Consider the following 27,789-nt stretch of genomic DNA (forward strand, 5'->3'; position numbering starts at 1 on the left):
TAACTGCCACGATTGGGAGATGGCATCAGGGAGCAACTTGGTGTGCAAAGAAATTTCAGTTTTATCTGTTGTGTTCCATAAGAAAATCCAGAGGGATGCCATGGACCTTAGTGAGATATGGGCACTCCTATTTATTTATGTGTTTGTTTGTTTGTTTGTTGGCACTTATAGTACTCTGAAGCAAAACACAGATACCATAAAAATAAAAAAAGACGGTGATTTACACAGCTGGATCATTCTCCAGCATTTCAACTTGAAAAAATATCATCAGTCATCGATACACCTGATGAAACGAACTTTTGAAAAATCACAGATTCACTGTCCTACTATTCTCTTGTCACTTAGAAAGGAAGTTATTCCACTGTGTAGATTCAGGTCCACCTGAACACAATGACCAGACACCAAAGAAGCATCAATGTAAACACTGTTTTTATTTTGAGAAAAAAAATACACATTCATGTTTTCTTAAGCCCATTAGATTTAAATATGCTGAACTCGTGTGAGGATATCTGCAGTCTACCTAGGCAAGACATTGGAACAAGACATTTTTTACTGATATTTACAGTACTCACTTATTTAAAGTTACAAAGCCAAAGCAAAAACTTAAATGGTGTTTATAATAACTTGGTAAATCCTCAGATTCATTTGCTCCCAATCTGGCAGTACAGCACCATAGAAAACACCAAACCAAGAATCTAGAAATAAAACACAGGATTAGTGTGTGGAATTCAAAGACTTATGGGGGGAGGGGGCACACATGACAGAAACTCTCTACTGATTCTCTCATGAGAAATTATACTCCTGAGGAACAGAACAATACTGAAGACAGAGCACAGATTTCTATTTCTGTCTCTGTCTCTCTCTGTCTCTGTCTCTCTGTCTCCATCTCTCTGTCTCTGTCTCTCTCTGTCTCTCTCTGTCTTTCTCTGTCTCTCTGTCTCTCTGTCTCTATGTCTCTCTCTGTCTGTCTGTCTGTCTGTCTGTCTCTCTCTGTGTGTGTGTGTGTGTGTTCCTGCTTCATTGTGTAGTATTGGCTATTACAGGATGCTCTCCCCTTGTGGTATGCACACATCTTTCTGGAAAGCATTTGCCTTTGAGCTCTGGGTACCACCAGCCTTCAGGAGCTAAATATACTTCTTGATTCCACTGCAAGACCATGGTCATCTGGTTTGGATCATCTGCATAGAAATCAAGGAGTCTAGAATTTCTCCTACTGAAGTTTTAGGCAATGCTTAGAAGTGAAAAAAAATTATGTACATTTTTTGAAGAAGAAGAAAAAAAAGCACTTGTAAACTATGGGGAATAGCTTAACTCAGGAATTTTCTTTTGAAGTCACAAAATACAATTGAAAATCTAGGGCGTGAATTCCATCTCATTAGTTCTTCCGCGAGTAAAGAGCCTCCAAACTGACTCTAATTGACTCTGCAGTTGGTGACTTGAATGCTCTGGTTTTGATGTAGGAATGATAGAGTAGGAGTGTTTAAGATGACTCAGCAAATGGCACCTTTCTCTGCCCCAGCCCCTTTTCAGAGGACACATAGAATGGGGAGGGGGAGTGGGGATTGGCAATTTCCATCTGTACTGAGCACAGATTGAAGAATTTAATGAAACACTTTCAAATGGTAGTTATATCACCGTTTTATCACTAGCCTCACCCTTCTTTCATTTCTTTATGTCTGTCAAGAGCATTTATGATTGGAAAAGCACAAAGGAGAGTCAACATTTTATGATGTGTGGACAAAGACTCACAACGAACGTCTTGCTGGGTGTTTAATCCTAGACTCCCACATGCCAGAGCTGTTTTTTAAAATGTGGTGAAATGACCATTTCTCTGAATTGCTTTGTTCCTAGGACTTCCTGTGAGGTTAGCTTTTGTCCTTTTGACAACTATTCCATGTCATTCAATAACATTTGTTTAGTGAAAGTAAAACCACGAAGTACTGACCACTTTTTAATAATAATAAGAATCTGCCTATTTAAGTCTAAATAAGGATTCCAAACTTCCACGGATGATTTTTCACAGAATTAAGTATGAGCATCTTATATGAGTTTCTAATACACCAGGATACAAAACCTCCACCTAATGTCTAAATATGGAACGTGATTTTTTTTCTGAGAAGACTGTCTACATATATTTTCTGCATTAGGTCTGTAGAGAATTGCTTCTATTTCCTTAGAAATATTTATAAGAAGAGATTTTTCTTTCTGTCCATCTTTGTGTTTCCTTGAATTTGGAAGTCAGAAAGATTTAAGTGCTGAGAGATTTATGTAATGACTCTATAAGACTAAAGCCTATTTGGAGGCACATTTCTACTGATTGGGTAACAAAGGGCCATTTGCAAAACTCTTGAAAAAATTAAAATAAGGCACCAAATACTTTTTTTTACACCAAACTCTAAACTGAAAAATCAAAGAAAAATATCCAACAATTTTGCCAATCAATTATTAACTATATCTACATATAGTTGAGACATCACAATTTCACTGGGCTCGCTAATGATTACACATTATGACAATACCATACCAACTCCTCAGTGGTAAATTACTGTACATAAAGTATTTTATTCACATATTTCACTGGAAAGTCATATAGGAGAATTAACAATGTCCCTAAATGTATGACAAGTATATGGAGTATACCAAATTCATAAAATATTGATATGTGTTATTTCTCTAGATCTATCTAGATTCTTGGCAATAACTTTAGCAATGATATGTAAGACACCAATCTTTCTAATCAATCACGTCCTTATTACTTTTGGCTCAGCTTCAACAAGCCTCTTGAAAGTATGTGTGAGCTGTATTCAGTCATTGGCAACTCTCTGAATTTGAGTCTAACATGAAATTTAATACTTAACCTCATTTAAAACCTGCTTTCCCAGTTTTAATTAGTTAGTTAGTGATTAAACCCAGGTCTCTGAGCGTATTAACCTCATGCTCTACCACCAAGCTACATATTCTTTTAAAATCAACTCTGTCAAAACGTAACTGTGCGTGTGCCATATGTTTATATGACCATGAGTATATATGTGATTCTTTACTCATCTTTGCAGCTATTGTCTGTTATTTCTAAAGTAGTGTGAAGCCAGAATACAAAGTAAATAATCAAAGGACACAGAGCAAATGGCAGAATCAAGAGGAAACAGACCTAATGCAAGTAACGTGTGACTTTGACTCATTTAGGCTATAAGAAGAGTGATTTTTTTTATGCTGGTAGTATCCAGGCTTTTCTGATATGTGACTGAGAAATTCCACAAGTAATAACTTAGACCATTAAATTACTATAATCTCAATCAAAATTTCGACCTAGCAGTTATGTGACAGGAGGCTGCAAAGCTACCAGAGGGCCTAAGGGGACACTGCCCAGCATTCCATGAGAATGAAGCAAATGTCCTTAGCTGCAATCACTGGGGAAATACCACACAGTGCTTGCATTCTTGCTACTGTATTAACATTCACTCCTGAGTGATTCTGACTCATTTGATATCTACATTTCTCAAGATCTGAGATAATTCCATAAATGCCCCTTTGAAAATGTTTCATTCCATCTTCTTTACAAATATTTGGAAACCACATAAAAGTTATCCATCAGGTTGTAAAACAAAATGCCCAAGAAAGTTCAAGGTAGAAATCCCATGAAGGATATATTTTTCAACATCAATAATTAAATTGATGCAACGTTTCACAAGTCCACCTGAGAGCTTTCCTGGAAACATCACCAAGTCCATTTATAATATCTGAGTGAAGAGAATCCAAGGAAACCAAAACATTTCCCCACTCTTTTGAGTTTGGCTTCTATTTTCTGTTTCAAGATTCTGGCTACAAAAATGGTTGCTCTTTTTTTTACTTTTGTTTTTGCTTTTGTTTCCTGCTCTTTTCCTTACTTCAGAAAAATTTTTAACACTTGTACTAGTTTTGATGCCAAAGGGAATATACCTACAAATAAGAATTATATAGATCTTATTTCTTTCTTAAGCAAACAAGAAGACAGTAATGAAGTAGGAGCCTCAGTCCTTCTTGGTTTATAGGACTATAATACTATACTACCTGTTCCAGAATCAAGACTGATTCAGAGAGATGCTGCACCCTGTGTGTACCCTGTAGTTCTTAAGCACCCTCCTTTGGCTTACCATAACATTTGTTACAACCAGTGAGAAGTAGAATGAACGCAGAGACAATGAACTATTATACTGTACCTCAATAACCGCCAGTCCGAAAGCAAGTCCAATAACTATAATAATGTTCTTTTCAACCAGATCTTTTATCGAAGTAAGACAGGTCTACAGAAACAAGCAAACAAACAAATGTCTTTAGTAAATTTTGATCTCATATTTATTCTTCTACTTGACTTCTTATATTGTTACAAGGTCAACAAAAAGGCTGAACTACTTATTCTACTCCTACCTTTACTCTTACTCTATGTGTTAATTTTTTTTTTACTTTAGCTGCATAGATCCTGAATGTTGGGACTGATAATCAATAGGGTGACACTGGGTATATCATCCAATCCAGGACAGGCCTCATGCTCAGAAGTACTTGACCAACATATAATCAACTCCACAGTTTTTTTGTGGGGGCTTTTGTTTGGTGGGGTTTTTCTTGGTGGGGGTACTTTGTTTTCTTTTACTGGGTTAGTTTTTTTTAAGAACTTAAAATTGAGAGGGTAGGTTTGTGGAAAGAATCTGGAAAGACTTGGGAGAGGGGAAGAATATAATCAAAATAGATTTAAATTCAAAATTATTTTAAATAACAAAAATATAATAAAAAGAAAATGAAAAACTAAAATCATTTTGTGAAAATTTAAAAATAAATCCACACTAATATATCTCTGAACTATAATCTTTATACTCAAAAGAATATAAATAATTGTATCTTCCCTTAGGATTATTTATTTAAGAACTGGTGTTCCTCTAACTATGGATTTTTATGGGAGCTTGTGAGGTGCAGCAGGGGAAATCTACTGTTGAGGTTACAGATAAATATAGTACAGATGTTCCTCTTAAAACCAAAAAGTTCAAATACTTTAATAATAAATATGAGTGCTATTTTTTACCTTAAACACATGATGTATACTTTTGTGCTATTTAAGTAAAAAAGAAAATTTGGAAAGCTATTTAGCCAATACATTGTTTTGAAATATATTCAAGTCAGGCTGGAAATCAAATTTTAAAGCATTTCAGGCAAATCCAAACATTCCAGTAACTGGAAAAACACTACACAGCATAATCTGTATTTCCATGAAATGTCATCCCTCATGTGCATGTGAAGACTGAACAAATCATGCTACTTTCTAGAAACAGTGAAAAATCTCCCCAATGCTGGAAAGGTTTCTCCCCCCCACTCCATTCCTTAATGTGATGGACTTTTCCATTCACTTCTAATCCAAAGCAGCAAACATCTGAGGTCATCATGTCAGTTAGGGTCAAGAGAGAGATGGATGACTGCATCTATTGATTCACATTCATTATATCTGTCTCTTCCTGTGCCCAAGACAATAAGGTTATCTTGGCAAAAGAGAGGGAAGAAAATAAAAGGAAAATTGAATAGTGGCCATTATAGATTTTCTATTTTTCCAGGCTTGCAAATGACATACAGCAGATGGACATATTCAAAGAATTTATGACTTTCCTTTTAGGGTACTAGGACAGCTGTTGGCTTATACTCATCTTAATTATGTGTGAGCTTTCAGAAAATATCTTTTTAATAAGGGATTTTCAGAATATATCTTAGGGGAAAACATCTTTCCACCGAGCCTTTCATAGGAAGCAGACATCCATGTCAACAGAGCCTCTAAATTCCCTCCTCATCCTAAGTGGAAGTTTCCTAGATTCATCTGTACCAGACAATGATTTCCATTCTACCTTGGAAACAGTGTGTTGCTAAATTTAAGTAGGCAGAAGGAAATCAGAGAAGGCTATAAAAAGTAAGAATAAAAAAATTAATTGTTATTATTTTTGACAATGAAATGACACACTAATATTGCAATCTAGTGGCTTGTTCACCCATGGATCACTATAAATGTGAGCTCCACCAATGCCACTTCAGAGAAGAGCCTCATGAGCTCTGGAGACAATGGTCAGTAGTCCAGAGGAGAGAATCTTTTCCCAGTGATTAGGTATTTTCTTCCATTTACTAATGACATCAACAATTGGTAAACAAAAACAATATTAAATTGGGAATAACCTTCAGCCATCGTGGACACTGATTTATTGTGAGTGGCAGTAGCATTTGTGGATCTCTCGTGACTACATATTAATTTAAAGGATGCTGAAGTCTTTTGATGCTACAATGGTAGAACTGATATAGAGTAGTCTTCAAACAATAGCAGTTAAAAAAGTAAACATTAATGCCAATTGTCATGTGTGTACTAAGCCTTTCCAGGCAGAAGGAAGAGCATAGTAAAAGCCTTGTGGTGAGGGGTACATGTCAGGAACTCCACGAACTTAAATGGGGGCCACAACAATTGTGTTGTCTCATACTCAAGCATTTTAGTTATCTTTTCCAACTACCTAGTTACTTGGCAATCAAGTCTGTGAGTATAAGTTTTATATCCTATGCACATACTGATCTCCAGGAACTAAATGACAGGGGAACTGTCCTGAGTGTTCACTACTTTGGTTCCTGTGTAAATTGACTGCGTCCAGTGGGCCTGGCTTACAGGAGGTAAATAGTCATAAACAGTCACAATTTTTTTTCAAGAAAAAAAAATTACATTTTTTAGAAAAGAGCTTGCTTCACATCTCAATCCCAGCTGCCTCTCCCTCCCCTCCTCCTGCATCCCCCATCATCCTCCCCAGCCTCCCAACCTATTACCACCTCCCTCCACACAGGGGATATCCAGAGTCTGTCACTTCTCAATTTTTCATTTTAAAAAATGCAGGAAAAATAGAAGGACATACCCACAAGTCAGACAGTTAAGAAGTATATAACACATAGAAGATAGAAACTCACATTTTAAATTTATTTCAAACATCCAAAGCAATTTCCCAATGGCAACAATAAGTAGAGTAAGTTAGCAAGTTAACATCTGGAAACTAAACTCCTAAATGTTTCGTCCTTAATTTATAATTACATGGGTTCTTTGGAAAAGCTATTATGACTAGTAAAAAAAAAGACTGAATTTTGAAAATTAAAGAGAAGATATTAATTTTCCAGAAATTTTATTAAGATAGAAACAATAGAGGTTAGTAATTATAGTTACTAAAGACAGAATAAAATAAACTTATGTTAGTTTATACTTGACCTATCATTGATCCATGAAAGTTGGATATAAATGATGCTAAACTGCGCAACAAAAAATGCTTTCATTTTAAAATATCTTATTTTATGTTTAATGAAGATTGGTTTATATTTGGATAATTGCTGTATTTTCACATCAGAGTTCCCCTGGTACTCAATGTATTTTAAGTTTTTACAGAGACTGTCATTGTGAAAAGAATATAGCAGAACTACTTAATGTGCCATATTGGATCTTATTCTCACCTGTGAATTAACTGAATTTCCTTGATAAGTAGTACACTGAGTTCTTGTTGCATCTGTACATTTACATGAGTCTTTAGCCTCTTGAAAATTATTTCCCCAATCTTCAGCTCCCTTGACCAAGCCACAGCATTGAAACTGTGAAAAGAGAAATAGTAGGAAACACAGTCCTTAACATAATCAAAACCATGCCATACAATGTTCTTTTCAATGTCATTACAAAGATATATCTTATGCTACAATATAGATTTTATTACACACACACACACACACACACACACGTGTGTGCGCATGCATGCAAGGTATGCCAGTCACATGCTCAGGGAAGCCAGAAGGGGGCATAGGATCCAATGGAGCTGCATTAAGGAAGGTGTGACATGGACCCTGAGAACTGAACTCTGACCTGACCTCAGGCACTCTGAGCAGCAAGTACTCTTAACCACTAAGCCATCTCTGCAGTACTCCTTATGCTAAAATATGACATGTCACCTTACCTGCACAGAGCACACATACACATAATAAAAAGAAAAATCAACTCTATTTTGAGAAAGGAAGGAAAGAGACCTTTCAAAGAACTTCCCTAGGATTGAATTTTCACAGAGACCTTTATAATATGAAAGCAAACACAGATTAAGGATCAGCCTTTTGGAAGAATAGAGATGAAAGTCCAGACTACGGTCCCTAAAGCAGGAGAGGTTGTGGTCCTGCTCCAGGTGGGCAAGGAAGCAAGCATGACTCTGGACAGGACACTATCAGCAAAGAAGAGAAAGCAATAATCTCCACCCCCTCCTAACTCATCTACCTGAAAGAACACTTCATGGAGAGACTATTAGGAAAATTGGTAAACAACAACAACAAACACTGGCTTATCTTTCAGGCCTGAACTTAATCTCAGCACTTGGAATCAGGCAGGTGTCCGTGAGTTCATGGCCAATCTGATTTACATGGTGAGTTCCAGGACAGTTGAGACTACATTATGAGACAGGAACTCAGAAATTATTTAATTACTCAGTCAATCAATAATTCATTAGTAAAAATATCTGAGCAAACACCTTTAATCTCAGCACTTGGAGGCAGAGGCAAGCAGATCTTTGAATTTGAGACCAGCCTGGTCTACAGAGTGAGTTCCAGAACAGCCAGGGCTATAGAGAGAAACCCTGTATTGAAAAAACAAACAATGTCTGCTTTAATTTGAGGCCCACACCAAGAGAGGGAGTCCAAACCTTATACTGCCTGGATCAAACCGAAGATAGAACCAAATACAAATAAAAACATCAATGAAATGATTCTTAATGATATTCTGCTACACTCATAGACCTGTACCTTGTCCAGTTATCATCAGAGAGGCTCCCTGGTGGGAGGGGAGATTGGGATGTACCCAAGCTAAACATTATGCAGAGAGAGAGAGAGAGTCTAAACTGGAGGTCTCCATCAGGTCCCTCTCCTCAGAAACTGGAGAACCCCTAGGAAGAGGGGAAGGAAAGATTATAGGGGTCAGAGAGCACTGAGGACACCAGGAGAACATGGCCTACTGAAGCTACTAAGGAGTGCTCACATGGCTCACAGAGACTGAAGCAGAAAGCAGGGGTTCTGCAGGGATTTGCACCAGGTCCTTAGAATGTATATTATGGCTGTTAGCTTGGCATTTTTGTGGGACTCCTAATAGTGGGAACAACTATGCTTCTGAGTCTTTTGCCTGCTCTCAGGACCCTTTTCTTCCTGTTGGGTTGCCTTGTCCACCTTGATATGAGGCCTTTTTCCTTGTGCCTTGGTTTGTCCTATTTGCTTGTTATCCCTTGAAGACCTGCTCTTTTCTGAAGAGAAGACAGAGGGGGAGTGCCCATAGTCAACTAGAATTAGTCTGTGCTCTAGAAGGGAAATTGAGAGGGTTGGGAAAGCAAAGGATGCAGCTGTGGGAAGTTAGGAAAAACAGCGCCTCACACAGGAATTTAGGTGGATGAAGCTCACATAAGATTTCTGTTCTTGAAAACAATTGTTTTAAGCAGAATTTTTATGAGCTGAAATCTCTCCAAATAGAAACTGGTAAAAGATCATGGAAAACCATGCCATCTGATAAATAGTTAGAAATCAAGGATGTTTCAGCTTGAAAAGCAAACTTTGGGAATCAAACAACATCTACTTTCAAAGAAAAATCCACTGTGTTTACAGACATTCATAGACTTTTTTTTTTTTTAGTTTTAGGAGACAGGGTTTCTCTGTATTGTTTTGGAGGCTGTCAGTCCAGCCCAACCTCGAACTCACAGAGATCCACCTGCCTCTGCCTCCCGAGTGCTGGGATTAAAAGTATGTGCCACCACCACCCGGCTCATAGACTTCTTTTTCATGTTGGTTTCAGAAATATGACTAAATGATAGAATTCTAGGGAGATAGTTGGGGTTTTTTCCAAATTGAGGAAGAACACACTGATTGTCAGCTAGTATAGAAGTGAGATGAGTAAAAATGAGCAGACTTTCAACTCAATAATTAAATGGTAGATGGCAAATGTAAAATATTTCAATCAATGAAAAGGTAGAATGGATTAAAAATCCAGCCCTCCTTCAGTCTTCTAAGAATTTCTATGCTAAGCCACACCTACAGTGAACACTACATGTAGATAATATGGTGAGATTTCTAAAATCTAAAGGTGTAGCTAGGAAGCCTCAGACAAAATAAAATTCTGTCATTCTTTAAAGTCCATGTAGCCGGGCGGTGGTGGTGCATGCCTTTAATCCCAGCACTCGGGAGGCAGAGGCAGGCGGATCTCTGTGCGTTCGAGGCCAGGCTGGACCGATAGCCTCCGAAACAATACAGAGAAACCCTGTCTCGTAAAAACCAAAAAGAAAAAGAAAAACAAAAAAAAGTCCATGTATTCACAAAGGGGAAGAAAGGCAGGAAGTGCACTCCAAGGATGTGGGATGATATAAAGTCAAGAAGACAGAGTTTCTCAACAGACCTTGACCTCACAAACCCACAGCTTCCTTCGGAAATAATACTCAGTAAAGATTGGGAGGAACCAGATGTCAAATAGCTTTAATGCTTCCATTTAATTTTACCTTAAAGATGAGAGGTGGGGGAGGGAGGGAGAGAGAGAGAGAGAGAGAGAGAGAGAGAGAGAGAGAGAGAGAGAGAGAGAGAGAGAGAGAGAGAGAGAGGGGAAAGGGCTAGCAGCCCCAACTGAAAAATAAAAATTAGCTCCCATGGATCTGGACTCAAATTCTAACCCCTTGCTATTTGTCAGTCCCCCCTCTGCAATGACATGCATCAACATGTCACCATCTGCTTCTCTGTCATATTCTGGAATCTTGTGTTGTAGCATTAGAGAACTTTTATGAGGTGGGACTCACTCTCATGAACGGATTGCTGCTGGCTGTGAAGAGTGGCTGGGTGGGTTTGCAGGATGGAGTTAGCTCCTAAGAGGATGGGTTACCATGGAGGGGGTCAGTTTTAAGCAAGGGTGGGGGGTGATAGGATACATGTGACATGCAACTTGAAAGGACTGCTAGGACCAGAAGGGTACAAGTGGTACAAGTGGTAAGAGTGAGCATCAAGGGGTGCGGTGTGGAGGAGGAGGGGAGTCAAGCAAAACAAAGTATGCACGAAACTGACATAATGAAATCCACCGTTAATACTTTGCAATGTGTGCTGATTATAGAGCAAAATTTCAGAACAAATTTTAAAAATCTGAACACCCAGATACATGAACAAAACCCAACAAAGAAAAAGCAGGACCTCCTCCTCTCCAGACTTGCTTCTTGTCTGGAGTGGTCTCTACGATATTTACTCCCACCATTGTGATGTCCTCTTCTGTGAGGACCTGATGGACCTGAGCAGATGACGTCATGCCTTTCAACCTCCAGAACTGTGAGTAAAGCATATCTCTTTCTTTTTTTTGCCTGGCATGGTGGTGCACGCCTTTAATCCCAGAATTCTGGAGACAGATCTATGTGAGTTTGAGGCCAGCAACTTCTACAGGGGAAGTTCCAGTCAAAGCTATATAGTGAGACACAGCGTAAAACCAACAAGCAGACAAATGAAAACCCCAATAAACAAATAAATATCTTTTATGTTTAAAAGACTTAGACTCAGGCATTTAGTCTTAGCAAAACAAACAAATAATTCACTGGTTCATAGGGCTGCAAGGAATGTAAAGTGTTAGTTTTAAGTGGTGGGAGGGAGAAGAGGCTGACTCCTCAGCACACTATTCTTTCAGACTGTAAATGTTAAAATAATTACTGTTTGTCCCACAAAAGCTTCATTTGTTGTAGACATATCTTCTTAATCTATCCCCTAAATTGCTTCAAATCCTAATGTATTAGAAACCATTACAGATACCTTTTTTCTTATCAAATTGTGAAATAATAATCAGTCAAGCTCTGCAAAATGGAGGATTTATCTTCACAGAATACACCAATTTAAAAATTAAATAGTGGGCTGAAGAGATGGCTCTGTGGTCAAGAGCACTGGCTGCTGCTCCAGAGGCCCTGGGTTTGATTACCAGCAACCACAGGGCAGCTCACTATCACCCATAACTCCAGCTCTAGGGGATCCAATGCCATCTTCTGGCTTCTGCAGGCAGCAGGAATGTATTTGGTGCACAGACATACAGGCAGCACAACATCATACATATATTTTTAAAAATGATAGTAATAACTTTTTGTTAAGTCCCAAACCCTGGGGCAAATGGCGGAGGTCCTGTTTAACACATCTAAACAGACCTGGCCACCTGCTTCCCCGAGCAACCCTCAGTCAGTCCCTACCTGCTATAGGGTATGGATCACAATATAACCGCACCCTCTGCCCTGAACTCTCCAGCCCAGGGGCTGGCCTGCCCTTCCCCCAGAGGCTCTTCCCTCTATAAGTGAGACATTTTGGGTACCTGCCCCTTCTGGACCTTTGCCTTCTCTTGACTGCTACACTTGGTCCCCCTGTCTCCCCCCTCCCTGTCCCTCCATCTCTCCCCACATGCCAGCTCAGTCTGGTCTTGTCACGTCCACTCTGTCCTTGTCTCTGCCTACAGTCTCCCTTTTATCTACAATAAAGTTTCTCCTCCACCATACCTAGGAGCAGTCATGCCCTTTCCTTTCCTTTCTATTTCTTTTTTTCACTCACTTTTTTTAATTTGAAAGTTAAACAGTGAGAAATCACATTCAAATTTCCAAGTGACCAAGTAATTCTAATTACCTCTTCTTGAAACGAAATCATGGCCTTCTGGAATTCTTTTGCCTCATCAGTCGTTTGAGTCAAAAATTTTGCATTTTCACTGAGAGTTTCATTCAGAAGGCGGCTAGACTGAAAATTGAAAATATATGTATGTAGTTAAATTATTTATACCGGAGTGTAGAATTCCAATGTCTTAAGCCTTTCCAACAGTTGTCAAACATCAGCTGTGAACATACCTCAGATTTGAAAGTAGCCCCCAGGATGCCTGCTGCCACTTGCAAAAGCAGAATCAGGAGCAAACCGATGAAAAACTGAAAGACAAGACAGGGATGGGTTGTTCTCAGAGCAGCCAGTAACTGCCAACAGCATTTCGGTGTCATGTGACCCCTGGCAGCCAGAACAACCTCAGAGGTGGAGTACCAGCCTCAGCCTCCCTTTACTACACCATTGTGTTGAAGCTACAGATTTACTGTATTACTACCCAGAAGCACCTGCTTCAAAAAGAAAAATGACCAAGGAAAGTGGTGGCAATTAAATCTCATTAGAAAGACTATTGTCGATTCTGTCTTGTTAAAGGGAAGCAGGTTGGAAAGCCTAGAGGATCTGAACATTGCTTCTCCATTCCTGATTAAGTCAAGGTGAACACACATGCAAGCACTCATACTCATACTCATGCCACTCACACACACTCATACGCACACACACACACATGTACATGAGTATGAGTGTGCATGAGTATGAATGTGCAGGAGTATGTGTGTACATGTGTGTATGTGTGTGTATGGGTGTGTATGTGTGCATGTGTGCATGAGTATGAGTATGAGTGTGCATGAGTGCATGGAAGATGGAACCCACATACCAGTCTGTTTTTAAAACAAGTTCCTCGCCGGGCGTTGGTGGCACACGCCTTTAATCCCAGCACTTGGGAGGCAGAGGCAGGTGGATCTCTGTGAGTTCGAGGCCATCCTGGTCTACAGAGCAAGTTCCAGGACGGCCTCCAAAACAATACAGAGAAACCCTGTCTCAAAAAACCAAAAAAAACAAGTTCCTCAGGTAATTAAATGGCAAGAGAAGCCTCAATATTCAAAAACTCTATCAGGAGATGTTCCTGGAGTCCCTCACAGCCAACAGCTAAAGCACCATTACTCTCAGACATGCACAGTGCTTCTTTAATCATAGAAACAATTTAGGTTCATTCACATTTATACCTGACAAATACTCCCTTTTTCTAACAGTCTGCCAAGAACTGTTCATTGCTTTCTAGTATAAGTTAAACAGTGAATGCCTCTGGGCTATCCCAGTTTAAACCATCCTTCTGGAAAATCCTAAATCACACATCTGGTTATCTCCCTTGCAATTTCTTTAGCACAGCATGTACTTTACAGCCCACAGAAATACACCTCTTATCGTTCCTAGAGATCATAGCCATTGCATTCTCTCCAGTCACACCCAAGATACTCCCATTCCTCACACACAGCAGCCCTGGATCCCAGGCTCCCTTCCGGGTAACCACATGCTCCTGCATCTAGGCAGACGGATTAGACATTTCTACCTCTGTTTTGATAGCTCCCTCTCCCATCTTCACCTTTCTCCTCTGTGGCCATTTTCACTGTAGTCTATTTTCACTTACTATTCTCCCCCCATGGGTCTTGTTTTAAGATGATCCTCCGTAACAACTTAACACAGCGTCTGACACACAGAAACATGGTCACGTTGCTTGAATGAATGACTGAACGAGTGAAGGCGTGAGTAATTAAAATGTGTCTATCTGCTTTTAGACTCTAAAGTTTAACCTCAAATTTAATCCGAGGTAATCCAAAACCCAAGGCATAGTATCTTCCAGATTCAAATTCTCTAAAATAAGTCAGGGCTTCATCAAGCTTGACCGATCGCGGGGACAGAGAACCCTTGGGGTCTGGAACCCACCAAGAGAAGCATGCAACGGCTTTCTTTCACTGCACCGCAGCATCCCAGGAAGCCCAGAACCATAATGATGGCCCCCACCGCAATCAAGATGTTCACAGCAACGAAGGGGTTCGTGCCAGCGTCTCCGGAAGTGATGATCTAGAAACAGAAGAGATCCGCAGTGTGAATTCCTCGTCTTGGTGTTTACTTTTCTCATTGTCCAAATATCCCTCGAGTGCCCTCTGGGTGCCAGGCCCAGTTCTGAGAACCCGAGAAGATTTGTGACCTAAACCATTGAAAGTCTCTGCCCTGGCAGAGTTCAAGGTCTACTGAAATTCCTCCACCTTCCTGAGTCGTGTGATTCTAGGATAATTCTCCTAGAATGAAACGAAAGATGTTGAATGTAGGAACTTTTTAAAGTTGTTTCTAAAAGTTGAAAAAGAAAAGTGCTTTTCGTCCTTTTAATGGAATCTTTGGGTCACACATTGTCTATCTGACACATAGAGTGGTGTGCCAAAGTGTTGTGTTTTATAACAATCTAATTATTTTGACTTAAAAACACCCTAAGGTCCTCAAGTCACTGCTTGTTACCACATCTATGAGTGTCAGAATCACGCTGACCTGAAGAAGCCATACATAAAGGAGCAAGATCCTGTAAGATCCGTTTACGTGGAGTTGAAGAACAGGCAAAGCTGTAGTGATCAAAATTAAAGCAGCTTGCCTTTGAGCAAAATAGGCAAGAAGGCAGGAACTGGCTGCAAAGGCACACTGAGAAATGGTTCTGGGTTAATAGACACGCTCTTGCACTTGGTAAGGATACAATAAGCCCAGTTCCTGGCAGTCCATGTCAAATCTTATCCTCTCATTCCCAGAAGGACTTAACCCAGAGACTAGTTTTGCCAGACTGTCAAATCATGGGATGTTGAGAAAAAAAATATCTTAGGTCTGTTTATGGTGGGTGAGCCACTCATCCGGTTTAACTCAGGTTTTCCACATTCGACACAAGTATCTGCCTGTATATTAACCTCACAGCACCCAAGGTCACACAGCATCTGTCCTCCTCCATGCACGTGCAGTAGTCAGTTACAGCTAAAGATGGAGGTCTTACGTCTTTGCTACTCATGATGCTGCCTACTGTGCATGCCACCTAAAACCTCTAGGTACCGGGCTGTCTCCAAGGAAAGATACTTAAGATTCTGTATTTTGCTATCTTCCAGACCACCCACAGGTCACCTCCTTTACCAAATCAATGCAAAAATAACATGCCATTAGTGATCCTTCTGTTTTGAAAGCTTTTTAAACCCATTCATGACCTATAGGAATTTTTTATTCAATAGTCAATATGAAAGAATGTGCTGAAATTATAAAAGCCTAGATTCATATTCTACTTGGGGTCCTAATATGTAACAAGTGTGTAACTCCAGGACAGTAAGCTAACCTCAGGGCCAATTTGCAGTTTAGAAAAGAGAAATAGGCCAGTTCTATGGTTTGTAATGCCTCCTTTGTCTATAAAAATATTTGCTTACACATATCGCTTAGATTTACAAATTTAAAACCTGAGTATGTCATAAATTTTTAAATTTATTTTGAGGAGAGATTTTTGTTTGTATGTGTGCTTGTTTGTTTGTTTTGCTGTTAGGATTGGAGCCAGACTTCTTGGGAGGGAGAATTAGTTTTCTTTAAGGTTGTTGGTCCTGGTAGATAGACCATTCTGCTCTGGTGGACAGTCCCACATGTGGGCAGCACAAATTGGGCATGGTAGGTTATTACAACAACAACAAAAGTAAAGACACAAATTCTAGAAGAGGATGAGTGGGGGAGGAATATAATCAAATACCTTGTATTGAATGTATGGAATTCACAACAAATTGATAGAAATACTATGTAAAAGGATCAGAAATTTTTTTGGTTTTTGAGACAGGGTTTCTCTCAAAAGCAGCTATGGCTGTCCTAGAACTTGCTCTGTAGCCTAGGCTGGCCTCGAACTCACAGAGATGGACCTACCACTGCCTACCAAGTGCTGGGATTAAAGATGTGCACCACCATCATGACCGGCTGGATTAGAAAATTATTAAAGTCAGAGAAATCATTGTTGTTAAAAAGCAGACATGAGGTCAGAGACCAAAAAAAAAAAAAAAGTATGTCAACACCGGGACATGCTTTGATATCTAAACAGGTAGCAAGGTTACTAGAACTCAGGGCAGACCAAGAGATAATAGATGGACTATACAGGGAGCTTGAGTAGTATGGCTGACACCTACACAGGCAGTAATTAAGGACTGTGGTGAGGCCACCCACTGCCAGGGACCAAGCAGAAAGAAAGCTGCTTGCTGACCCATTACCAGTCACCGTTGAAAGTTCAGCCCAACAAATGCCTATTCTTCCTGAAGAATGAGCTAGAAATCTGAGCCGGATGTTTGTTCCAGCAGAAACCCAGCAGAGTTTCCAAAGCTGTCCCATATAAACAGAGTCTGTGTGTTTCTTAAGAAAAGGGGAACATTCTAAAGAGGGGCTGCTGAGTCTGAAAGATGAGGCTGATGGGATCTTCTTTAGATTAGAAGAGATGCCCTAAACAAGGGTCGTGCCCAAGATTTTGGCCTTGGAAGCTATGGAGTTTATCCTTAGAACATATCCTTCCAAGGCACATTAGCAGAGAGAGATGTCACCTCCCTGTCATTCTTTTATGTGTTTGTTCTCATGCTGGCCCTTGTAAAACTACTAGTCCTGTTTCCCCAGGAATGAAACTCAGCTCTCCACGCAGTCTCGATTCTTTGCCACTAACTGCAGACAAACACGCATAAAGCTAACTTCTCGTAAGCCTGGACGGTTGCCCTGGTACTGACTTTAGTTCTGGGTAGAAGGCTGGCAGCACAGGACTCTAAATGTAACTAACAGTGTTGTCTATCCCTTGTGCTCCATTCCATTCCCAGATGTGGAGTCAGAGTCACATTCTCTCAAGGACAATGGCTCTCATTTAATGTGTTCAATGTGTGTCATTTCTTAACAGACTAAACACCGAATTTGCTTAACAGAAACACTGGGAAGAAAGAAAACACAGGCCAGAAATCAAATAATAGTATAAAATTCAGGCTGTGCACACATCTTCAAAAGTCTAAAGTACCCAGAGTGGTGGTTGTTAGTCTGTTTTTTTGTTTTGTTTTTTGTTTTTTAAATTATGAGCCTCAAACCCAGACAGATTACATACACCTTCAAAACCTCTTTCTCTTCCTCTCAAATGCCAGATCCTGGGACCATGGGCAATTTAGTGCCACATTTATCAGAATAAATAATGAGTGGAATTCTGATGAACTAGGAAGCAAGGCGACCTGCCTCACCCAGCCCCTCCCAGTTTAATCATCTGGTGAAGCTCAGAATGAGGAAGTAACTAACAGCCTCGGGATTCTCTGGACTCTCTTGGGATAGAAAAGAAGTCATAAGAGAAGGAGCTAGAGAGAGGGAAAGAAGGGAGGAGGGAGGAGGGACGGAGGGAGGGGGGATGAACATATGAACATTTCTGGTAAAGCTGTCCATATTAGAAAAGGAGACAAACCAGCTGCCAGTTTGTTTTTAATCCTTCTTTCCACTAAACCGTGCCCCAAGGTGGTTAGTTGCACCATGATATAATAATAATAATTTAAATAATTTTAGGGGATTGTCTCTACCAATGGCTTAATATAATCTTTATAAAATTCAACAGGAACTGGAATTCTTAAGTGAGGAAAACTATATCCCTAGTACACAAATGGACTTTGGGAGCCCATTCCCTATGGAGGGATACTATTTCAACCCAAATACACGAAAGAGGGCCTAGGCCCTCCCCCAAATTATGTGACAGGCTTTGAAGATCCCCCCTGGAAGGCCTCAACTATCCTTGGGGAGTGGGTGGGAGGTGGGTTGGGGAGGGTCAGTGGAGGGCATGGGAGGATGGGAGAGTGACGGAATGGGGGGCATTGATATATAAAATAAGATTATTTCTAAAATAAAAATTAAATTTAAAAAAGAGAGGAAAACTATTGGTACAAAACCTTTGAAAAGGCCCTAATAGACATGACCCAGCCCCTGCCAAGAGCCTGCCTTCATAACCAAGGGTCTGTAAGGAACAGAAGCTAAGAGTAGTCTGAAAATAATGTTACTAAAATTTGGGGGAGACCTCCACCTGGGGTGACACATGTTACCAGGGAAGTTGGGGTCACCACTCAGGGTTCTTAGTCTCGCTGATAAAATAATTTAAGAATGGGTTCAGAAGAAAGCTCAAAGATAATTTTATTTGAGCTTAAATGAAAACTCCAAGGGCAGAAGAGCCATAAATCTTGGCAGCTTCTTGAAGGAGGAAAATGGCTAAGAGGAAGAGAGGAAGCTGTGGAGGTCAGACAAATAGCCATATGGCAAAAGCAGGCTGGGGGTGGCAATGTAGTGGGCATCCTGCCGAATGCCTGTTCTTCATTATCAATTACATAGAGTGATGGGACTCTGGGAAGGAAAAATACATTATCTCATTAAGGATATAATTCCTCCTGTATTTTTAACATGGCTTATGGTAAATCAGTCTTCCTGAGGGCTGGTCCCTTGACCAAGTGACTGACTAGCCCAACTGAATTGACTAACTCTTACATTTTTGAGCAACTTTGAACGATAGATCTCTACCCATTCCAGAGAAATAGCCTTCCCTTCACAAACATAGATACTTCCATAGCAATAACACACCCTACTCAGCTCTCCAGAGGGACTGCTCCATGCAACAGTCCTGGCTGTCCTGGAACATGATTTGTAGACCAGGCTGGCCTGGATCTCACAAGTGCTGGCATTAAAGGCATGCACCACCATCACCAGATCATAATAAGCGATTCTGATGGCTTAAATTGTAAACCCATAAAACATCCCAAGCGGTAAGTGAGGCACTTAAGAAACATGGTTTAGAACATTTACTATTTGTCATTATTACTGCCATTGCTATTCATTATGGAGATAGAGTTGCTTGGTGTATCTGTATTTACCTCTTTGCCATCTTTGCTTACTCTCACCCATATTGCTAGTGCCAGGATCAACGTTCCGCATACCTGCAAAAATGGGGGGAAGAATGTTAGAGTACAAAGATAAAATGAAATGCTAATTTCATAAACTCCATTTATCTGGCTGCAATAGTTTATTGATAACCAGACCATTACAGTCTGAAGTACTCCACAGCAGTCTATTCATAAGACTCATAAGATAAGAGTCACAGTCAATTCATAGTGTTAAGACAAGAAGCCACCTCTGCTAGGTGGGAAAAGACAATTCACATGATTTAATCCCAATCATGTGAGGTCTCCCTCCTATGGTTTAAAGATAAGATACCCCTAAAATACTCCTGCATTTGACTCTTGAATTCTGTTTTGGACCAAGAAAGGAAGGCATAACTCATTAATCATAAAATATGTATTCAGGATTCCTGAGGAAGACTGAAGTTTGCAAAGATAAACAATAGAGAACTTGACAAAATGTGAAATTTAGCAATGGTAGCATATATTGATCAGTATTTTTAAAATTAAACCTTTAAAAAATAGATTTTTAGGTAGTAAGGCTTACACAGAGGAAAGGAACAATGGTGAACAGTTTTTAAAGTCTTAAATTCCTTTAATGACTTTACCATATTATTTAATTTGGATCACGGCCAGCACATAAAATGTAAAACACATTTTACTTTAGTGTTAGGAAAACTCTTGTCTCTCAAGGTTGAAAAAGAAAGAGATATACATACATGCCTCAAACAATCCAAGATGTATTATTAGATAGATATGCTAGGGACAACCCTGGTGACATACCAGCATAGTAGGCTGTAGAGGACTTTCTAGATGTTTCTGACCTTTCTGACACTATCAAAAAATGTCTGAGTTCTCCAAAACCCAGTGACCTTTGACCATTGCTTTTATGCATGCATGGTTGAACTACATGCCTGCAACTTTCCGCAGAACTTTTAGTGCTACTCATTAAGTTTGCAGTAGAAATGAGGCCAAGGGGCTTGCTAAAGGAATAGGGAGTGCACAGCAGCTGAGGAGACATGGAGTCTTGCTGCCTAAAAGACCTCAAAAGCCATCAAAGTCCCAACTGTTAAGATAAAGTAACAGAATCCTGATAGATTGCAGTCACGAGGTTGAAATCCAGGCCAACTCCTAACCATCTGCCCTTCTTTCATGCTTTAACTCCTATAAGAATTGCCCCAATTATCCTAATGCAATTTAAGAAAAGAACAAAATTATTTGTTCAGTAGACAATAACCTATGCAACTGACTCCCTTACATGCAGGCGTGTATATATACAGAAACTATACAACATAAATTAATAAAAGTTTAGAGTTGTAAGCCTCATTACCCTTCTTCCCAATAAACCTAATATTTACAAGTGAAGATAAGGACCCATGTTAACAGGTGCCAGTTAGCAAGTCAGAGAGTGAGAATAAGTGTCCAGTGATAACTAAGGAGACCTTCTAATAGCGATTTTGTAGTAACTGCATTTTTCTTATTCCTTAATTGATTTACTTGCTGGTATTTTCGGTCTTTTTCTTCTCCCTTTACACGTACATTTATTTTTACATTTATTCTTGGAGAATTTCATACAGTATTTTTTATCATATTCTTTTCCATCCCCCTGCTCCCAGGCCATCCTGCCTCCCTTCCTACCCCATTTCACGTTCTTTCTTTTAAAAACAAAAGAAGAGAAGAGTCCACTAACAAGCACGAAGTCAGATGTGCTGGCCAGCTGCCCATGAGCATGGAGTCTGCCTGAAGAGTGGTTGATACACCCAGTATCACTCCATTAAAGAAAACTGATTTTCCTTCTGCCTGCTGCTATAATTTGTAAACAGCTTCTTGCCTAGGGCTGGGAGTTTATGCCCACTTCCCCTCCTTTGTGCTGGGATTTCATCTCTCCTGAACATGTCCTGTGTATGCTTTCACTGTCTCTGGGGATTCATATTTGTATCTGCCCTTTTATATCTGTTTACTTAAAATCACCCATCACCTCTGACTCTTACAATCTTTCTACCCCCTCTTCTGCATAGATCCATGAGCCTACAGGGGAGAAATGTGATAAAAACAAAACAAACAAAAAGATTCTACTCAGGGCTGAGCACCCCAAAGTCTTTCAATCTGCACACTGTCCAGTTGTGGGTCTCTGTGTTAATTCCCATCTATTGCAAGAAGAAGCTTCTCTGATGAGGGCTGAGGGAAGCACTGATATATGGGTATAGCAAAATGCTATTAGGAGTCATTTTATTGCTATGTTCATTTAGCAGAGTAATAGTAATGGGTTTTGCTTTGGGTACCATAACCTATCGAGTCTCAGGTTCTTGACCTCTTTAACAGTATCAGGACTACGTTCCATGTCAGGAAATCAATTTTTAAAAAAGCTGTTGGTTCCTCCTATAACATTCATGCCATCTTGCATTAGTGGGCAGATATGTTTAATTGTAAGACTGTGACATAAAAGGCATTAATGTGTTGGCTTAAGCCTGGCATTAGCAGACACTGTAGAAATAACTGGCCCATCTTTATTCTGGTTTCGCTTTCAGGGTAATCACTGTAGGTTTTACCAAGTTCTAATGTGATGTCTTTGATTTTTACAATTAGGATGTGGTTGGTCAGAATCAGCGTTCTGAAAAGGTAGGCAATTTTGATATTTGCATATGGGCAAGTCATGGTCTGGTTAGCATCTCCCTAGACTCTTACATAAAACACTGCTCCAATGACTATATTTAGAAGTAGGACTTTAGGAGATAATTAATGTAAAAAGAACTCATTGAGGTAGAATCCTAATCCAGTAAGATTGTGGACTTTATGAGAGAGACCTCTCTCTCTCCACTAACTTAATCCCTGGGAAGAACCACGTGAGAACATAGTAAGATGCAGGAGGAAACTCATCAGACACCCAAATGGATGTCACCTCAATCTTAGAATTCCCAGTCTTCATAACTGTAGAAAATGAATTTCTGTTGTTTCAACTGCCAATCACAGTAATATCTTACGGAGGCCTAAGCAGACTGAGACAGAAAATATGCTGAAGTCAACAAAATCTTCCAACGAGAGTGGGAAGACATTCTGAACTAACTTCCTCTGATATGAACTCTGTAGGACTTAACAGGAATTCATGTGGGTTCCTGGAAATCCAAATTCAACTTACAACTTCTCCCAGGGCTCATTAGTGGAGGAGAATCTGTGTTATCCACAACAATGGCTTGAAGCCACTTTCATGGGGACATTTGGGGTCTGTCTCTATCTAGAGTAGTGGCCAGCATCATTGAGGGTAAATTCCCTTCATTCTCACAGACTCCTTGTCTTGTCAGAAAAGAGAAGGGTCAAGTAGGACTAAAATTATGCTTATGTTTTAAAAGACTTCCATGCATAAGATATGGTCATCATTTGAGGGGCAAATTTTTACATTAAAAAGAAATATGACCCATCATAGGAATAAAAAATCAATTAAACTACTGGATACCAAACCTTGCTTATAAGTTTTTGTAAAATTTCTTAACTATCTTAACAATTAACTTTCCAGGTGAAAGCGCCACTCTCTTTATGAATGCAGAAAGATGCCTAGCATGGCCAGCGAACATATGTTAGCACACAAAGCAACAGGATGCTTTAAGGAACTGAATCAAAATTGTAGTTGGATGCTTTCTCTGTCTCCCCTGGTTCCGCTGACTGAACCAGTTTCTCTCCAACTTGCTGGGTCCCTCTAGCCACTTATGAAATAATCACTCAGAGGCTAATATATCCAATATAATTATTTGGTCAATGGCTCAGGCTTTTTATTGGCTAGCTCTCTCTTATAAGTTGCCAAATTTCTATTAATCTGTGTATTGCCATGAGTCCCTGACTTATCAGTGATGCTCTGGCATGTTTCTCTTTCAGAGGATACAAGGTGTCTCCCTGAGACTGCCTTCCTTCTCTCTACATCTTTGTTTGGAATTCAGTATTTTGCCTACCCATTGGTCGAAACAGTTTTATTCATCAACCAATGAAAACAATGCATATTTGCAGCATAAGGGTATCCCACATGACATTTTTTCTCGTTTCTTTAACTGCGGTGGGAGAAATCTTGCTTTATCATAAATTCTTTCAGTCTTAGTTCCTTCTCTGGTCCAAACTCCAACATGGAAAATTATCCATCATATTATGAAATCGTTTCATATCTTTTTTATTAAAATGCCTATAAAATGCTGGTCAAAATGCCATTTTTGGTAAGAGCTTATTGTTATGCATATTAACTCATTCAATCATCACAACGATCTAAGGAGGTTCAGAGAGCTACGGTTTGGGGAGACAAGCTGCAAAGTACAGAGAAGCTATTTCCTCCGAGGAAGTATAGCTAGTAAAGAGACCATGTCTTGTTGACCTAAGATCACTACAACTGGCCTCTTACATCCTTGCTGTTGCAGTGGTTCAACTGAAAAGCATTAATTGTACAATGACAAGCAGCCACTGTATTTACTGTTGGTCACAGGGCTTTCCATCCGCCAGTGGGATAAAACATAATTGCGTCCTAATATTTGTGATGTACCCTTATCTCAGAGATATGTCTGCTTTGCCTCAAAGCTCTTAATTCTACATCCAGTGTAGAAAAGACAATGACCATAACCCTGAATCACTGGTTCCTAGATTTGGTCCATGTTCAGACTACCTTCTTAACACTTCAAACTCCATTATTCATTGCTCCCTTTGGGTGTGGATGCCTTCAGCTTTGGGGATTAGTCCCCTTTCTTCACTGTGCTCATTTGAAGACTGGTAATGTGTCACCGCTCTTTTCTTCATGAAATGTGATCTCTGCACAGTGCTCTGTGTCTGGTTTTTATTATCCTGCATCTTCCCATAAAAGGCCCCCTACGTGCCCAGATGCCCAGGAAGCCCTAAGCTCCTTTGACACTCCCAGGCCTGCCCTACCTAAGAAGGGCGTGAGAAAATTTGGGCATTTCCTGTGCTTCACATATGACTCGGGGAAATAGGTTTTCTATTATCGATAACACCTCCGATTCTCTCCCTTGCAGCAATCTCCAACATGATTAGGTTTCAGTTCACATGTTTTTCTTCCATTAACAATTCTATCACATGTAAAGCACCACATATTTGTGTGGCTCATCAAGCTCTCCCTGAAGAGAAGCCAATATGTTTAGATCAAATGACCATATGCATATCTCAGAGATATTTCCACATCTGGCCCCACTTTACAAAAGCCAAGTTTCACAAGTTAGAACCAGAAAGAATGCATTTGAAAACACAAGGCCATGGACATCTACAAGAAAACCACATCAATAGGAACATTAAAATTTATGTTCATGTAAACATTAAGAATGTGACAAATTGCTAATTTCCTATGAAGGATCATAACTTTCCAACTGAGAACTCTGGGCTGAGGGGAAACATGAGAGTAGAAACAGGAATGTCCCTCCCCCTCTCGCCTCAGAAACAGCTCCAGATGCCTGCATTTTGATTTAAAATTTCGATGTCACATGTGGCTCAGAAGTTATCATTGGTCTTCCCAGCTATTGTCCTCACTGAGAGTCACTGTCTCTTACCTACAGGTTACAGGTCCCACCGCACATGGGAAGGAGAAAAATCTGTGAAGCAAGGTAGAATTATCTAACAGAAATCTACAGTATCGGTAAGATTCCATGTGTGAACTCAGAGAAAGAGCAGACTATAACCATAAAGTAATTTGAGTTCCCCCAGGAAAGCTGTGACCGTGTCTGGAAAGTAATGGTACACAGATAGCAGAGCCGCAACTGACCCTGAATCTCTTATCTTAAACTTATTACATGTCCCTTTCCGGGATTGTCCTTATATAGCGTTTCAGTTGAAAAATTGGATCTACTCCAAATTCTTGTTTGTGAATTAGACAGTGAATTCACTACTTCCATCAGAACATCACATTCTCTGTTTATAAAATACTGAAATATTTTAACTTTTTCCTAATCTGAAGATAGTTTCTGGTGTTGGTATTTTCAGACAGATTTTTTTAACATCTTAAAAACTGTGTTTATCAGTATGTTAATATTTGGTTGTTTAAATGGGATATATATATATATATTAGAAATATAAACAATGGTTATAGTTCTGTAAAAAGTAAAGAGATCAGGGATTCTTTTCTGTCCTGGAAGTTGCTCTGGAGACCAGGCTGGCTTTGAACTCACAGAGATCCACCTGCCTCTGCCTCCTGAGTGCTGGGATTAAAGGCATGCACCACCAATGTCCGACTGAGATCAGGACTTCTTAAAGAAATAGATAGTTCTAACTCTGGCAGGAAATGGGCAGATGAGCCCAGATACTTTGTCCCACTTAACAATAAAGAGGTTATAAAGGTTATTATAATCATGTCAAGAAGACTCAGAAACCAAAGCAAAGAGCCTTTTATTAAAAAGCCAGAATAGCCGGGCGTTGGTGGCGCACGCCTTTAATCCCAGCACTCAGGAGGCAGAGGCAGGCGGATCACTGTGAGTTCGAGACCAGCCTGGTCTACCAAGTGAGTTCCAGGACAGCCTCCAAAGCCACAGGGAAACCCTGTCTCAAAAAACCAAAAAAAAAAAAAAAGCCAGAATAAATTGCGCATCAATAAGGATAAGAACTGTATCTGACTATATTTTCATTTCATAAGGAAAATATTAGCTCATTGTTGAATAGTAAGAAAAGCTAACTCACTTTGAAATATGGTTAGAAATTAAGAAATAAATATTTATACTACATTTGTGTACACATTCATGATATATAAAATATGTGATAAACACATGCACACTCACATATGTACATATACACATATATGTATGCATGGACATACATACACACACATATGTACATGCACACATGTATGTAGGCATGGGCATACATACACACACACACACACACACACACACACACACACAAACACAAACACTGAATGCCCTGGCAACTAAACAATAAATTTCTCCTTAACTAACATGTGAAGAAATATTGATAGCACTAGATTATCATCCATTTCAGTATTTTAAGGAACCAAAAATCAACTTGAGCATCATCACAGAGACATACCACATATACTTCTGATGAAAGAATATAGTACTACTTATGAAGTAGCAGTTTCTCCCTGACAAAAAGCTAAGTTTTACCAAGTGGCCTGCTGTCATCGCTAGCTTACAGAAATACAGAAGATGAAGAGTATATGGAAAGGTGCATCTTGAGTGTGCAAACAGCAAAATTCAAGCCACAGAAAATCCAAAAAGACCAATAGAAATAACTATATAATATTTCAAAAAGGAGAAAAATGATGAGGTTGGTGGGGGGAATCTACAGATTTTAATTGCAGCACACACTATGTCAACCGACCACAGTGCGGACCTTTTCTGGATCCCAGTTCAAATAACACTTTTGGTGCAATTAGAAATTTAAACCCTGATTAAGAAATTCATATTAAATTTTTAAAGAATAAGGATGATATTGTAGATACATTAGTAAATGTAATTTCCTTTCAAGATACAGGCTAACATATTGATAGATGAATGATAACCCTAGTAGTTTCTTCCTAATTGCCTGGGCAAGTGAATGCGAATGTGCATGTAAGATTGACTGTGGTTTCATGGTTTGAGAGTCCCGGTAATGGAGCTAATTTTCCAAATTTGCTTTTTGTTTGTGAATGTTGGAAAGTTTGAAAGAAAGCCAAAGAACACATTTATATTCTACTCTCAGTGACTTTAATAATTCAAGAGAAGCAATCTATCAAATGAATTTTTAAAATTTGTCATAAATTCTTGAGTTTCAAAGTATTTTTCTAGTTTCTAGTGTTTTCAAAGCAGCCCATTTTTTTCTAGCAGAAAAACAAGATATAAAGAACAAAATTTTTTACTGTCCTATTGTTATAAATAAATACTTATTTAATTAATTTAAGTAACAAATATGTCATCTATATTCGCTAGGGCTACTGACCCTCGAGTGGAAGGTCATTTCATACTGTGAAATTATATTAGTTTATTTAAATTCATCATTATTTTTAATAATGCATAAGCTACTTTTCAATCCAGAATATAAAGTGATTTTTTTCTATTTGAGCACTCTGGGATCTCTGTATTGATTTACCTGTGAACAAATAGACCACCCCTTCATACCTTGATATTCATTTTTCCTTGTTAAATGCTATTTCCAATATATTTGTTTTAGCTACATCAGTGGTCCTCAGCCTGTGAGCTGCAACCCCACTGGGGTGGAACAACCCTTTCACAGCCTACGTATCAGATATTTATATTACGAT

General features: G+C 39.4%; 1 protein-coding gene across 1 annotated transcript in view; it reads right to left on the minus strand.

Annotated features, from left to right (window-relative positions):
• Positions 1-412: 412 nt before the first annotated feature.
• Tspan8 (tetraspanin 8) overlaps positions 413-27,789 on the minus strand; it is a 28,436-nt gene continuing 1,059 nt past the window's right edge. The window contains exons 2-8 of the mRNA XM_040754850.1: positions 19,539-19,601; positions 14,566-14,703; positions 12,876-12,950; positions 12,661-12,768; positions 7,483-7,617; positions 4,197-4,280; positions 413-695 (exon numbers count right to left, since the gene is read on the minus strand). Coding sequence (XP_040610784.1) covers positions 642-695; positions 4,197-4,280; positions 7,483-7,617; positions 12,661-12,768; positions 12,876-12,950; positions 14,566-14,703; positions 19,539-19,601 — 657 coding nt within the window. The 3' untranslated portion in view covers positions 413-641. The remainder of the gene's footprint in view (positions 696-4,196; positions 4,281-7,482; positions 7,618-12,660; positions 12,769-12,875; positions 12,951-14,565; positions 14,704-19,538; positions 19,602-27,789) is intronic.

This window comes from Mesocricetus auratus, unplaced genomic scaffold, assembly GCF_017639785.1.
Source record: "Mesocricetus auratus isolate SY011 unplaced genomic scaffold, BCM_Maur_2.0 Super-Scaffold_100011, whole genome shotgun sequence".
In the NCBI taxonomy this organism is placed as follows: Eukaryota; Metazoa; Chordata; class Mammalia; order Rodentia; family Cricetidae; genus Mesocricetus; species Mesocricetus auratus.